The sequence below is a fragment of the Mycteria americana genome, chromosome 4, assembly GCF_035582795.1.
Source record: "Mycteria americana isolate JAX WOST 10 ecotype Jacksonville Zoo and Gardens chromosome 4, USCA_MyAme_1.0, whole genome shotgun sequence".
Lineage (NCBI taxonomy): Eukaryota > Metazoa > Chordata > Aves > Ciconiiformes > Ciconiidae > Mycteria > Mycteria americana.
In genome coordinates, this window is record NC_134368.1 from 27,139,628 (window position 1) to 27,155,946 (window position 16,319).

Genomic DNA, 16,319 nt, shown 5'->3' on the forward strand with positions numbered 1-16,319 from the left:
TTGCAATGTATACTGAAGTGAACAACTGCTTTGGTTCTGAGCTTTTGCATTTGAGTCCCCTGAAATCCATCTGCTGATCAGAGGCCACCAAAGGAAAGAACAGGGCAGTAGCCACTCCAGAGACCAGGTCGAGGTTGCTCAGGCTGTTTGGTTCCACTCCTGAGAGAGTGCTGGAAGGCAGGCCCATCCCCTGAAAGGTCATTGTCTGAGACACTAACTCATTAAGTTTACCATGCAACTCACCCAGCAACTGACACAAGAAAACAAAATTGCCTAGAAAGCACCTGACACACAAACATCTAAAAAAAAATCCTGCTTTCTTGAAAGGCTCAGTAACGATACAGCATTCAGTACATGGATTATTTAGCCCCCAGCCTTCACTGACACATTCTACGTAATCAAAATCAGCAACAAGAGGTGGAAGAAGAGCTTGCAGTGTTGAAAGAATGAAGTCTCAAACATTTTCCTCAAAAAATGCATAAAACCCAAAACTAAACAGAAGAGCCCTAGAAAAATGTTAACAGTATCCTGAAGTAGGAGAATGTCTCTTCTCAAACCTGCTAAGATTCCACAAGTTGGCTTAGATAAGAACCAAAATAGCAAAGAATTCAGTAAAACCTACAGTTAAAGTAAACTTCAATGCCTAACCTACTGTTTTCATAGTGTAGGTACATGCACATTAAAGGGCCTTTGCCAAGCGTCCGTGCATCAGTTACAAACCATACCTCATCACACCCCAACTGACATAAATCTGCAAAAGGTGAAAACTGACATGTTTACATGCACCTTTACATGTTCATATCTACAAGTTTACACGTGGTCCATAAGCTGTCTTTGAGCATGGCCAATGCTTCCATCGTACTTGAGAGTCATGTGGCAGTCCTTGCGCCCATGAACTGATGCACAAACCTATGCATTTCCCATATGAGGAAGAACTTGGGCTACTGCTGAATGCTACATCAAAGGACAGCAGGCAGCCTCTTCACACAAGTGGTTTTAAAAAACCAGGTCACTTGAAACAAACTATCTTTCTGATTGTATCAAACATTTATTTTATGATAAAGATTTCTGAATATATGAAATCTGGAACTACTTGTCCTCAGACTTCTTTTTCTGTGTGTCAGTGTAAACACTGACCTGGTTTTGGCTTTCAGAATGTTAGCCCGACTTGCTTGCAAACCATGCCAACAGCTAGACCTCCATTTTGACTGTTATATTTTTAAGTTATTCGGGACTGCCCAGAGTATACTTCAGCAATACCTGGCTAAGGCATGAAGCCAAAAGAAATGTCAGCAATACCAGCTCCTTTGACAGAAGATTACATACCCCAGCAACGCACAGTCTTGACTAAATTCCAGTAGGGAACTATAGACAGTTGGGACTATACTGGGAACTATGCTGACAACGGGGATGGCTGGACTTTTCCTTCTCTTCACCCCTACAAATGTCTTAAAAGGTGTCTCATATGTGAACTTGTAACATTTTTCTTTTGCCCAAAATCTGATTCAAAATCCATAAGAATCACTGAGGTTACATCTTCAATTCACTGAGAATTTAAGGTGCACATTGCTATGCGTTTTAGCATGGTAATACCCAAGATGCTCTTTCAATATATGAGAACTCGAAACCTGTGCTTTATAATCTGGATTAGTTAGTAACTAACAGGCTAATTTTAAGGTTTTAGATGTTACCCACAAGGTTTTAAATAGTCTGTGAATACCTAGTAGATTATGCAGCTTTAATCAGCAGTTAAAGCATGAATTGCATAATGATGACTTATAGACAGCCAATTATTCTTTGTTAGAAATTCATGCCTGCTTTTGGATCTTGTTTCCCAACTTGTTTCATAACAAAGAGAGCTGTTAACCATCAGAGATTATATTTTCGTTCCTTACAAAGATAGAAAAATTGTGTGAAGGACAGATACGAGTAGAAATGATGCCAAGGAATTACATCTTCGCCATATTTTTGCTGTTGCTTATTTTGTAACCTGGGAAACATGCTACATGCTGTTTTTAATGTGTCTATTATAAGAAGATTTTTAAGAAGTACCTAACATCTTCAATAAATACAAAAAAATTTCGAGAACACAGAATTTAAAAATAATGAGACAAAAAGGTAGTGAAGGAATACAAAATGATGAAAGAGAAGCTGTTCATATTTACAAGACTATAAAGTAATTTTAGGGGTAACATATTTAATAATCTGTCAAGAGGCAGAATTCCAGGTATGAAAAGCAGCATGTAAAGAAACACACTCACGATCTTATCTGTGGCAGGTCTGTTTCTATTTTGTGTCCCGTGTTTCTGAAAATCTGTATGGCTGCCTCAGCTACCTTATCATCTTCCATCCTGAGGCACTGCAGCAGAGACTCGTAAGTCTCTGCGGAGTGGAACGAGGTAGGATGTGTAAAGGACAGAACCTGTAGATACACATTAAAACAAAGGTATATTTATTCATGGTAAATGAATCATCAGAAAAACAAAATTATGGCTGTTTATGAGCATTACTATCAACATAAATAGCTATTACATGCTCATATGAGATTATTAGATTCAATAACTGCATATTGGAGAAGGCGATATAAGCATTTTCAAATAAATTCATCTATGCTTTCTTCTTCAGGTCCTCCCCTCCTCCAAATATTTGATAAGATACTACATTCTTTGAATATGTCAACATATTTATTAAAATGAACACTTATTGAAGAGTATTCATTTATATTCCAATCTACTTAAGAACACTTTTTTTTCAACTTAACTGAACTGAAATCTTAATTTCTCCAGAATCTATAGTCCCTGGGCAGAAAAGAAATCAACAAGGTTAAGATATCTACAAACAAAACACAGATTACTACCCTTTTAATCTAAAGCTAATGAAATGTAACACATTCTGTTAAATAGGAGAAACATCAAATAAGAACTAAGCATGCAGACATTCAAGGCAGGACAAAAGAGAACAAAAGGTTATCCCAAAGCAAAACTATATTAAGTATAGTAAAGTTCAGACAACATAAGGCAGGGAGAACAATGAAAAGTTGCATGTATTTTGTGTATTCTTTGGATTTATCTTATCTTGGTTTCTTTGACCAGAGTTGCCTACTTGCATGAGTATCGAAGTGTGAAATAACATTCTCAAAGATATACATGTCACGGCAACAAAATCTTCAACCATGGCACATTTCTTTTCTGAGCTACATTAGCAAACAGACATTACTTCGTTGCATACTTCTGTATAACTATTTCTACCACGGTTGCCATTACCGAACTTGGTGTGATACGTCTCCATAAACTCCACTTCGTTCATTCACGCTTCTGAAAAGTCTCACTTTAATTATTTAACCTTCCCCTCTATTCCCCTCCTAGATTTTATACTGCCCTTTTTAACATATTGAAAATAAAGTCTCATTAGTGAACTGCCAAATCCATCACAGATGTTTTCCAGATATTTCAAATCCTTCTTTCTCCCCCAGTCATTCCACTGAGAACACAAGTTCCCCCATCCCCTTTTTTCTCTCTACAGAACTTGCCTCTTGAGTTTATTGCTTGCTTTTCTTCCAGTATCATACAGGCCTCAAACACCGCGCCTCTCCTAATTTCCCCATGTCTCTTCCTCTCACTTTATCTCTGCACCTTCTTCTATATGACTTCCCTAAGCAGAAACCAATTTCTGCTTTAATGTCCGTATTTCAACTCTTGGCACCCTTTTCAAAACATTTCTTCCAAAAACCCCCTTCTCTTTCATTATTCTTTTCTCAAGTGAGTATTAATAACTAAACACTTTAATACATTAAAAAAGTAATTATCTAAATAATAACTATTAAAACCAAGCTAATATTAATTCATTAGTCACACCAATTTTGTCCCTTCCATTTCAAACTACAGCTGCATTAATGTAGATTACCTTGAGAAGTTCAAGTCCTGCACGAATAGCAGTATCAGGACTTACACCCTCCTCTTCATCATCAGCTGTCCCCTCTATGGATTTATTCATTAGTTTTACTAGTGCACTGAAATACGAGATACAAAAAGTAAAAGGCAAATGACTATGACAATGTACAATGTTTAACATTGTTAAACATTGCTGGAAATATCAGCAAGATTACTTGTTTTTGACAAAAAATAAAGGGAAGGCAATAGTCCATCGCAGGGGAGGTGTTGTGGTGTTTGGTTTTTGTTTTTAGTTTTTGCTTGGGTTTTTTTTTAGTTTTGTTTGTTTGTTTGTTTTTTAAAATCAAACTATTCCATTATTCCTTTTCCTTCTGACTTTCTGCAAAATTAATTCTTTAGGAAAAAACTAAAACAAAAAACCAAAACAAACAAGCAAAAAACCCCCCCACTGTGTTGGCAGCATTCAGATCAACACATAGTTGCATGAGTTTCAGAATGTAACTAGCTTGCCAGACAAGTCTCAAAAGAAATCCAAACATTCTCTTATACAATCCCACAAAAGCTAATTAATTCAACTGCTATATGGAAGACTGTGTTGCAGTTAACTATGTGAAAATTATGATCATCATTTTCACCTTAAGCCCCACAAATAGCAGTTTCACTGGGAACAACTACTATATTTTTAAATCATTTGCAGACAGCACTGCAAAGAAGTAGAAGAAAGAAAAAAAAAAAATCAAACTGCATTCTCTAGGCTGCTGGAAATTAAGACATCTACATAAAATGTTTTTTAAAAAAAGAATATTTACTGCTAGGACAGACTAATCTAAATCCCAAACCCACTTTTTTTTGTGTGTGTCATTTAAATCATCTTTATAATAATTCATGAGCTAGTATGATCTTTCAAACTTACCTAATGGCTTCTGAGTCAATATGTACAGGGGCAATTCTTTCCAAAAGAAATTTGACCATTTCCAGAAAAGGATTTGTTGGCTGCTTAGGATTTGCAAGTTTCCGGGCTATCTCTCTCTACAAGAATGTTAAGTACAGAAAGAATTATACTCATTTTACTTATTTCTTAAGCATGTTGAATAAGCTAAATATAGCAACTTCTTTTAACCACAGAGATTGTATAATCAGTGAAACATATTTTAAGGGGAGCTGTTATGTCCAAATCTTTCTTTATCACATTATATTGAAAGCAGACATACTTTACCAAAATATTTAAATGTAAGATGCATTTAAGTTTCCAGTGAGAGTTCTTCAGAGTTTCTTAAGGAATTGCAGGCCAGATCCAAAACAGTATCAAGGGAGAGCTAAGTACAATGTAGACAGTATTTAAATACCTATGTTGACAAAAGTAACCCTGTTGTATGTGTGAGATTTCATAAGCAGCAAAGAAAAAAATTGCACTAAAAGCTACGCTACTACAGATGTGCAGAAGCACTACACTACCTTGGCTACAACAGGCGTTCAGACCCTAGGTACTTGCCTATGAATGTTTTGGATCCAAAAATCTGTTTTTCCCCTCTGCACGCCCCAAACGTCAAGAACATTAATTCAGCTGCAAACCCAGCAGAAGGTGGATAAGAAGATATTTTTTGTTTTGAACAGAAGTCTAAAAGTCTCTCAAAGAAATGACGTCTTGACCTTCCTTCTCCTAAGGGGTTGGATGCTGCAGATCCTACAAACTAGGAAATTGTTCTAACTGTTATGCTAAAATATCTTCAGGAAGCAGGAAGAACCTTCCTCTTGAAATTGCATCACTGCATTCCCAAAGTGCAAAATTTACTAGTTTAGAAGGAGACATACTCTGTTCCCTTCCCTGGACAATTTCAGAGCCATTAGACAAAACCTAAGAAGCCTATATTTGTCTCTTGACGCTCTCTATTGTGATTTCTGTCAACAAAATGGCTTACTTTATTTTGGGACCATAATGAAAAAAAAAAAAAAAAAAAAAAAATCTGTGATTGTTGGCACAATCTGCAAACCCCTGGAAAAGTCCAATTTAATATTAAGGTGTGTATTTTCATCAAAGAGGTTAAATAGATTTCAGAGAGGGAAAGACTGATCTCAAAATAATGTTCTAGGAAGAAAAATAAATTAATAATATGCGGATGGTATAATATTTGGCGTGCTGGTACTCAAAATAAGTTTCATCAGTGTCAGAAGACAGTTTAGGAACCTTACCATAAGAGACACTTGAAATAAAATATTTAAAAAAATTAAACTTGTCTTTTAGTCTTTGTGCTTGGTGCTCATAATCCCAGGAAGGAATAAAGCTAATGTTTTCTTAGGAAGCAAGATGATGATCATAATTATATTTTCCATAATCTCTACAGGTTAACCAAAAACGTATTTTATGAAAATCAGAAATACGTGAAAATCATGTTAAGGTACCAAAGGAGACCATTAACTCCTAATAACTGTTTTAAGCACAAATATTTAAGGCATAAAAGTTTGCTTTTCCATTTCCTTACCACACAGACATCTGCCTGTTTACAAGAACATGTAGGGCTAATTAACAGTTCAAGCTGGGACCGAAGTTTCTCATCATCACCCAGAACCTGATTGAATTTCTTCACAAAATCTTGTGCTTTTCCAGGATCTGGAAGGTTTTCTGTATGATTAAACACAATTTAACGTAAGACAAATTTGCCACTTCAGTATGCCAAGACTCACAGAAATACCATTTCCAGGAATGCTGTAATAACCATTTATAGAACTTATTAACACTTACTTGCTATGGTCATCAGCTTTCCAAACATGGCAGCACTGTTTGCTTCTGACTGAGGACAATAGCAAAAACAAACAAACAAATCAGCGATATCTCCTTTATAAAATATACCTTTAAACTGATCTGTTAGTTCTTCTGCAGCACTTCATTGTACTCTGGAATCTTATGTTTTATGTTTTTGTTTTAAGAATGAACACTAGAATAGTATAACAATATCATTAATAGCTACTACACACAGAAAAAGGGCAAAAATCTTCTTGCAATATCAAATAGTTGCAAAAATTCACTAATTTACATAACAGATCAAAATCAATTGTTGGAAAAAGACCTCAAAAAAACCCCCAAACAAACAATTCCCTCAAGCCCACCCCCACACCAAAACCCCAAAGCAATGCCCTTCTATTTAATGTTTCTGCTAGTTTGAAGATCTGCTTATAAGTAAAATTCAAATAAGAATACTTTAAAACTTTTGTTTTCAAACAAAAAAATCATTGCTTTATGTTACAACATATTCCACTCTCAAAATATGTTCTAAAACAAAAAAAGTATGAGAAACAAAACAAGTATGTCAAACGCAAACAAAAAACTTGGAAAAAATTTTTAACTTTTTCTGAAGTTATTGACCAGTAATATAAAATAATGGTAAACTTAAGGAGCCCATATACCTTTAAGCATTACTGAAAGTAACTTTACTTAATGAGAATGGAACATTGTCTATAGATGGAAATCAACAGAATAATAAAGTCATACTGAACAAATAATATAGTATTTAAAAAACCTAGTAAATTAGTCTAACAAGTCCATTGGATAAAGTATTAGTATTTTCAAAACCGTACAGTGGGCTGCTTATGCAAGTCTAGTAATTCTCGTACGTGACTCCTTAGCATGTTCTGGCACTTCCACATCTCATTCAGTGCTCTGCAAAAGTGCAAAAACAGAAAAGAAAAGCTTACCAATTTGTTCATGACAAGAACATGCTGGATGTATTAGTAAACAAGATTGTTTGTTTATTTATCTTACAAGTGCAACATCTGCTAGGTACAATCAAAACATACCAAGTATTAAAAATAAGCATTCCAAACAAGGTGGAACTGATTTTCTCTTTTTATAGAACATCACCTCTCTTCTTATTCTACTTGGAACAATTTCACGTATGCAGGACAGCCACAGTATGTCTTACAACTGCCCAGACTTATGTTGAAAATGTTATTTTCAAGATAAAAACAGGCCACTATCAACCAGAATTCAGTTATAGATATCTTCATCATGGACCCTAATATAGAGCAAATCTAGAAGTCATTACTTGCACATTTTTAACTCTGCATTGTCTTCAATGAATGAAAACGAATGAATAAAACCACTCTTCTCAAATATCAAGGTATCTTTTTGTCTAAAGGACACATACAGTTTGTATGTAAAAGGGAATTGTTTTGAAATACTACTCGCAAATAATGCTAAGCATCAATTACTTATATTTTTATTTAAATCCTGATAATACAAGTAAGATTGTATAGATGTCGGAAAAGCCTGAGAAAGCAAGTATTTGCTGAATACAAACTATACTCACTTGACAGCATTTGGATCCAAGCTAGCATACAAATAGTACAAGCACTTCATTCGCTCTTCCGTTTCCAAATTGTGTGGAACCAGATACTGAGCAAAGATTTTCTCTACCAGTAATCTGTGGGAAAAGAAGAGATAAAACCTGTACATTTCCAAAAGTGGTGATACCTTTCAGACAAGCTGAAAGAACAAGAAATATTGGAAGTCATTGAAACTAGATTTTTCAACAGAGAAGAAAAAAAAGTAATGGTCTTTTTCTCATCTGTAAAGATCCCTTCCACTGGTGATAGAAAGATTAGCAAAAACTGCTTCTTGAGAGCTTTTCCACGTTCTTTTATTTTCACCTCTAAGGGAGAGTAATTGCTTTATTTGTCACCACCCAAATTCGCCTTTTTCTTTAGGCTCTGAGAATCTCCCTTTGTTCATTCTCATACATAAAGAGAAAGGGATACAGAAAATAAAAAGCCCAAATAAAGGGGAAAGAATACAAGAATATAACTCGAGGGGGAGGAAAAGTAAAAATCTGAAGTATCCTCGAGGGAAAGGTTAAGATAAAACCGTAGTATTTGAAAAAAAGCAAAACATTTGAAACTACTTGTTATTCTAATACAGCAGCTAAAAATCAGCATTAAAAAGGTGGAGATAAAGGAACACCAAAACATATACAACAAAAGGAGCAAAAGGGAAACTAAGTGAGAACAAACCAAACCAGCAAAAACATTCTCCAATTACCTTTTTTTAAAAACAGTAATACATATTTAAGGTTTTACTTAAAATACAAAATTTGAACTACTAAATATGACTGTATAGTTCATCTAATTATAGTCCCCCAAATAAAAGAACATTCAGACATTAATTTAATCCATAGCAATGAGAGCTGTGCACAGTGTTCAGCTATACAATTTGATATTTATGGACAAATATTTTGTGTTTGAATTTACAAACTTTTTCACTATGATTCCTAGTAAGTATTCTGGGAGTGCCTTGTACAAAGAGCATAGAAGGCAGCGCAGGTCAAACACACCTTATTTCTGCTCAAAGAAAATTCCAAGAGACATGATGTCAAGGCAGAGGAATAAACGGATGATCATGAGTATTAATATAACTATCTCAAGGCACCCCGTTAATATTAAAGAAAACTTGGCTTTCTCCCTTTAAACATACATTTTACTACCAATGACTGCAAGAACTAAGTTACTTGGGGAACAGGATCTTCAGATCTCAGGAGAGTCATCTCTGTTTAATGTACTAGGAGATTGAAGGCATCAGAGTTATCTTACTAATTTATGAACATTGCTCTAGCCCATTTCTCTACAGATACATGTTCTAGAAAAGCTGTCAATACAAACGGTGAGACTGTATCATGCCTCCCCTGGTCCGTGTCGGTTAGGGTAAACATTTACAACTTTTCTACTGTGAAAAAAGTCATTGGCTAGCATATGAAGAGCAGGTAACAAGGCAGTGTTTGAAATGTGGTTATTTTACTCCATTCCCTATGTATTTGCTGTAAAACAAAGACGCTCAGAGCACACAGGTGATAAGCAGTTCTTACAGTTGGAAGTTCTCAGTCTTGAGTAGACATGCACATCAACAGTCAAGTAACATCAAAAGCATTATCAAGTGACTGAGTCAAGGATGCGTGGAGAAAATTTGTTCTATTCCACTTCATGCCTGAATACTGTGTGATACTGCGCTATTATCTTTTGAAAGAACTAGTGTTATCCCATGCACACAATGGAAAATACTCCAAGGCTCAGGCAGCTGTTCACTGTTACTTTTTATCCTCCTCCCTCATTATGGAAGGAAAACAGGCCAGAGTTGGCTAATTTTGACCTATGCTTGTGTGTTTAAAAGGATTGGATGGACTCTGTCTTAAAGATGACAGCATTTCTACAGCTCTTCAGGAGCTAAAAGTACTAACTTTCTAATTCTGACAATGATAACATTGAAATGCGTTTATTCCTCCACTCTGAGATAGGAAAACCAACCCAATGGTGCCACTGAACAAGAACTTCATTGTCAGCGTTAAAAACTAGTAGATTTTGGATTAAAATTCAGGGTACCAATCTGACCTAGAGGAACACTGAAAATCAAGCCACCAATCTTTCAGTGTGGATACCCAGAAAACAAACAGCATACCATCCATGCCTATTCATGCAAAGACCAGTTTCAATGGCTTAATCAGACTTTCAGAAGAAATCATATCAAAGAAACTCAGCTTTGATGACACAATCTTTCCTTAAAATTCCTTGCCTCGTTTCCCTGACAGTGTTCTGCATTTCCTGTGAGCAGGAATATTGAAAACATCTGCCCCATTCACTACGGAACTTTGATTCATTCCCTGCTCACTATCAAACCTGTGTACTGACAGTGAGACCTGAACAAGCTAGAAAAAACATGAACGAAGCTCTCAACGCAAATTAAAGCATATTTGATGCACATACACATGTGGAATTAGCTTTGTATAAACTATGTGGAGATTCCCTAATTTTTCCCTATTTGATACTTCTACCTCAGCAGACTTTCAGTGTCATTTCTGTGTGAACAGTCTTATAACCATATCTTTTCTTCTTTTTCAAAAAAAAAGGCAACTAATCAAATACGTAACTCTGGTCCACTTATGATCAGCCAGGTGAACAAAGTGAGACCCTTCACCATTGCAGCAGTAAGAATTCACTATGATAATGGGCAACTGAAGGAGGCTATTAGCCCATTCAGACTAGTCACTAAGATCATGAAACATACTGAGCTAACAGACTGTATAAGCAAGATGCTAAGAAACACTATAAAGAAATGGCTGATTTCTGAGTCTGCTGTATTAAAAATCTAGGCTGAAATTCTATCTTTGTGTGATCTCATAGTTTGGCTTTCCTTGTGAAAGACAAAGACTTAACAGTGAGAGTTGAAAACTATCTTCCAAAACCTTGGCCAGAATACTTTTCTCTAAGCCAAAATGGTATTTCAAAAATTAAAGGGACTGAGTGACAAAACAGGGAAGACTAGACAACAGTGGAAGCACCCCTGATATTTCTTCAGCTTTTGTTCTACCTAAAAGGTTCATTTCTACGTAGCATACCAAAAGGAGATGACTGTGCATGTACTGTGGTGCGTACATGCACGATGCTCACAGATCATGGATTTTAACATGCTAGCCCCTGGAAAGTAGTAAGGCAAACAAGAACTGGGTATAGTAAATGCAAAATTTGACAATTTTTTTCTACGCAGTAGTTAATGACAATCTACTATCACCACAGATCTAGTTCCATCAGTAAATAGAATGAATACATGAACAGATAATGCAACCATTCTGAAGATCTTAGTACATGTCTTAATGGTTATTAATTAAACATATCATACTTAAAACCACAAATACAGAATGTGATATAACAGCTTTCTCAGGATAAGCACGTATTTTCAGAGTATCTCTTATAACTATACAATTAAAATTAGGAAGGCTTAGGTTGACTCACTTGTCATCAATGCTATTTTGATAATATATGTGCAAAAGTTTATCCTTTATCCAGCTCACTTTCTCTGCAGCATCTTTTCCAGCCTCGGCATGAAGACAATACTTCTTGTATAGCTGGGCAAGACCCATCATAGCTTCTTTTCTTACTCGCCACTTGAGGGGGAAGAAATGAAAAGGAGGTGGGGAAGTGGTTTTGGTAAATAAATATCAAACATATACAAAATACAGTAAAGATGTAGAATTGTGAAAGACAAGACAGCCACATTCTGACCTCCTACATTTATACACTTCGAAAGCTGAAAAATGCTGTTTAGAGCCTCTAAATGAGAATTCGTAAAGCCTACAATAGGGGGTTTCTTCCCTGTACTATGCAGATTAAGTATTATCTGTACAGAGGAATCCAGTACTCCTCTGTGCCGAGCAAAGAAAATCTAGGAGCTCGTCAGTATAAAAAAGTTAAGTACAGCTTAACGTGTATGCCTGAATAAGTGCCTTCTAGAGCCAGGATTTAGAAGACTTATCTATTCAGAGACAGGCACCAATCAATCAGAGGTGGCAGCCTTCTTTCACCCCACAGCCTTATACTGTCTTACAGCACACTTGTCTAGAAATGGGAGATCCAGAGCTTAGGCCTAGCTAAACTTCCTAGGGCTTGAACTCTTAGGCCACTTTTCAGGATAGTGGGAGGAGGCCCTTTTTGCTGAAGCCTCAAAGTAATCACTGTAACACTCCAGAAAAAGCCAGACTGCAGCATCCACAGATGGAGTTCCTGGGTTCTCATCCTTGCTTTTCATGGTCACTACATTATCCCCTCATGTAAACAGGAAACGTCCCGTTATTAAACACTTTAACAGATACGATCCGTAAACTCTCCTATGCTGACTTGTGGAAGGAATCACACCAGAACAGACTGAGGATTAATTTAGAGAGAATAGTGTCTCCCACTGAATGATTTACACAGAAAGCCTCAGAAGAAACTCGTTTTCCCTCACCATTTAAAAGAAATGCATGAAATTCAGACTGAAAGAGGTAATTTCTTCCAGAACACACTAGATATCAATTTTGGCCTTGAACTCCAAGGACTAACAATGCTCAAAACATTTCACCCTATGAAGCATAAATGTAGATACCATTATTCACACTGTGCATAACTTCTACAGTCTTGTTAAACTGAGAGCTTGTTTTAATAACACCAAGTGAGATATCGCACATTTAACTTCTTAATAGTTTTACTGAGTGACTTCCTTTTCTTGAAGGGCAAAACCTTGAAGATAATATGGCTTATGTCAGCACAACAGCCTTTGACATCACTCGTTGTTGGAGTAAGTTATATCAAGAAGAAGATGGAAAAATAAAATTGTATTTTGTTACATATTTCTTAAATATTAAAAACACAAGTAACAGGTCAAGATAGTAATGACTTTGACAGTATAATACTTTGTTTTCACAAAAGAGAAAATTTTAGATATAAATAGACATTATTGTTTTAACTTCTCTGCAGGAATTTGTTCACACCCATTGCGATCTAAAGCACATTTTAAAGAAAATAAAGGTCTGAAAGGGAAACATTTTCAGAAAAGTATTAATACTTTTCTGCATTCAGATATACCCTTCCAATGCAAGTGATAGCTTCATCAGATCTCCTATATGAGGCAGGAAGGACAGCAAAACTATTGGCAGAAGACAATGGAGAAGGATTGCAAGAAATTATTCCAGAAAATTTAAGCCTAAAATGAAAGCAGAGTACTTAATGAGGTTATAAGGAAAGGAAATTTGGATTGTCAATAGATTTCTGATCATTGAAATTGCTGTAGAGACTAGAAGAGCATGCAGAAAGGCAGTTTCAGGCAGAAGATGGGAGACACTGGACCGAATCTCTTAGAGAATGCTTTGAGACACCATGGAAGCAAGCCACCAAACAGGAGGGGGCAGGGGGGAGAGTAAGGTGCTACTGAGAATTAAAGCTGAAACAGCATACAGTAGGGTAAAAGATGAAGGCAAATGAAAATAAAGGGGAACATAATAATCAAAGGGAGCAGATCAATAAACACAGCTAACAAAAGTACTACCCTGATTTAATTAACAAAGGATTTTGACAGTCTTAGCTTCCTTGGCTAACCAGCATAATTAAACTTCACTGAAGTCTGCTGGGCTGAGTTAAAAAAACCTGTTATTGAAAGTTCAAGACAATCCCCTACCTGCTGGAATAGCTAACCTATTCCCTCCATAGAGTTAAGAATATTAAAATCTTAAAAATCTTTCTCCTTCATCCGGAAAAAGCCACAATGGTTTTTAGTACACACAGAGAAGGAGGAGTTAAAACTAACACATGCAAAAAAATGTGTAAAGAGAAATAAAAAATGGGAGCCTGTTCCGGTGGCTCCTCATTCTATAGCTTCTGACTTCAAGCTGATGATGTGAAAGTCTGTTCTCACAAAGGGACTAAGTCTCTAGACCACAAAGGCTGTTGGGAGAAATGGGAAGTCAGCTGTCAAAACTCTCCTCTAAAACTTTTCAGGTTCTTAAGGTTACTCCATTATAAAGGAAAAGTATCTGAACCATTTTTAGAAGAAAAGAAAAAGAGGGGAGAAAGAGGGAAAGAAAAAAAAAAAAGATAAAAGAAAGGAAGTCTCCTAAAACTAATTATTCTGAAAAGTGAAGACACTGGAAAGACCCTAGAGATGGTGCTCCAAGGGAAAATTCCTCAGAACAATTCTTACCAAAGCCTGGATTCCAGTTTTTGGGAAGCATCTGTTCCCAGAGTTACTTTTCCAATTGGACCAATAAAAATGGATTTGAAAACTGGGGGAGGGGGGGATTGTGGGGTGTAGGGTTGTTTGGGGTTTTTTTGTTGTTGTTTTTTAATAGCTGTAATCATTGTGCAAATGCCCATACAGATCGAGTTAGCTAAGGACTTTTAAAAAAAAAAAAAAAAAAAGAAGTACTGTCTTTTAGCCAAAACCTTTTACTCTTTTTTTACCTAAAGTCATTAGGCTATCTTTACTAATCCTGTGCCAATTAGAATATGGTCAGGAGAAAAAGCAGATCACATAAATGGCATAACAGCTAGCATGCTTTAAATTTAAATTTTCTAGATTCCACATTGTTTTATAAAGAAAAAAGGCAGAATTAAAATGACAGATTAGTGTGTTTAAACAATCAGCATTTTACTTCAGCCTGTTGGACAAGTGTTCCTTCTACTCTAATATCTATACTCATTTGACAGATGATTGCAGGCCCAAAAAGAACTAGATGAAGTCAAATTGATGAATGATCACTTAGGAGTTTGCAGTAGATTTGTCCAACAGAAACCTGGGCACAAGGGGTAAATGCAGTCAGCAGATTATATTCCAGTTCTTTAAAGCAAAAGAATAATTAAAATAAGTATAATGCACTATGTCTGAAGCTGAAAAAATCCAACACAGATCATATAAAGACAGTTACATGGACATATCAATGCCCCTCTCCCAAACTGGGTAAAAATCCTTAAAAAAAAAAAAAAAATGCTGAAAGTTTACAAGTCCTTGATATTCACTTTATAACACTAATTATATTTACGAAGACATGCTATATTGTTATGGTCTACTTCAAATGCTAAGTATTTGTTGTAGTCATTTCCAGTCAATCCTCAATTCTCATTTCTCCACAGGATGTATTTTCATTAAAGCTCTCTCCAGAGATTTTTAGAAGAGAAACATCATCTAGAGGTGAAGTTATTCTTCGCTGATAATTGCCTGAAAAGGCACCTGACCTTGAAATGCAATATATCATCAAACCCATGACTGGTGTGAAATCACTGAGTCAAACATATTAGGAACATTAAGTACCACTACACTGGGTTTAAGGCTATATGAACTGAAAACCCCTAGCTCCGTAGAAATGAGTATTACAGCTGTACAACTGACTGCCTCTTACTGACGGCAACATGCTAAAGGAGAACAGAGACACTATGTAGAAGACGTAATAACAATCATCCCATTCTGACTGGGTGGAAGTCCCAGTGGGAAGTGGTGGTTACACTAGAAGTTTTTCAATCTCATAAATGACTTTTTGGACATGATTGTTTAATGGCTGAAAAAGAAGGAAGGTGGTGGTAATCACTCCTGAGAAATGGGCAAGGTCAAGCTGCAGGTAACAACTAATTGAAGAGCTGCTTTATAATAGTGAACATACTCAAAAACCAGTATTTCTCTTTGTGCAAAGACGACATCCTTTTCTCAAAATCCACTACAGTAACATTTTCATTTGAAAAGGGGAACATAAAAAAAGAGAAAATTATTTTAAAAGAATTAAAGTAACTAGCTAGAATGACATAGGTTATAGAAAGGATGCCCCTATCAAAAAGGAACAACAACAACAAAAAAATCAACATGGCTACACAGCACAGTGAACTCTGCTATTAAGACATCATCCTCCAAAGAGCATGGAGCCACATCCTGTAAATAGGAAAGCGTGTAAGCTCTGGCAAGTTGAAGGTAAAACTTTGATGAAGCACAGCAAAAGTTTGAGAACCAAATTATGAAAAGCATACTAATTAAACATCTTCACCAAAGCCTCCAGAAGCAGGAAGCCTTGCAGCCCTACAAAAGGATCTGGAAGACAAACAAGATTTATTCCAGGAGAGAGGTCTGAAGAGGTTTCTTAAGGTGTCATTAGAAGA

General features: G+C 36.0%; 1 protein-coding gene across 2 annotated transcripts in view; it reads right to left on the reverse strand.

Moving 5' to 3' along the window:
- PDS5A (PDS5 cohesin associated factor A) overlaps positions 1-16,319 on the reverse strand; it is an 86,674-nt gene that overhangs the window by 23,564 nt on the left and 46,791 nt on the right. For both annotated transcript variants that reach the window (XM_075499964.1, XM_075499965.1), the window contains exons 12-19: positions 11,661-11,812; positions 8,195-8,308; positions 7,464-7,545; positions 6,631-6,679; positions 6,371-6,510; positions 4,804-4,919; positions 3,904-4,009; positions 2,262-2,422 (exon numbers count right to left, since the gene is read on the reverse strand). In XM_075499964.1, the coding sequence (XP_075356079.1) occupies positions 2,262-2,422; positions 3,904-4,009; positions 4,804-4,919; positions 6,371-6,510; positions 6,631-6,679; positions 7,464-7,545; positions 8,195-8,308; positions 11,661-11,812 (920 nt within the window). The remainder of the gene's footprint in view (positions 1-2,261; positions 2,423-3,903; positions 4,010-4,803; positions 4,920-6,370; positions 6,511-6,630; positions 6,680-7,463; positions 7,546-8,194; positions 8,309-11,660; positions 11,813-16,319) is intronic.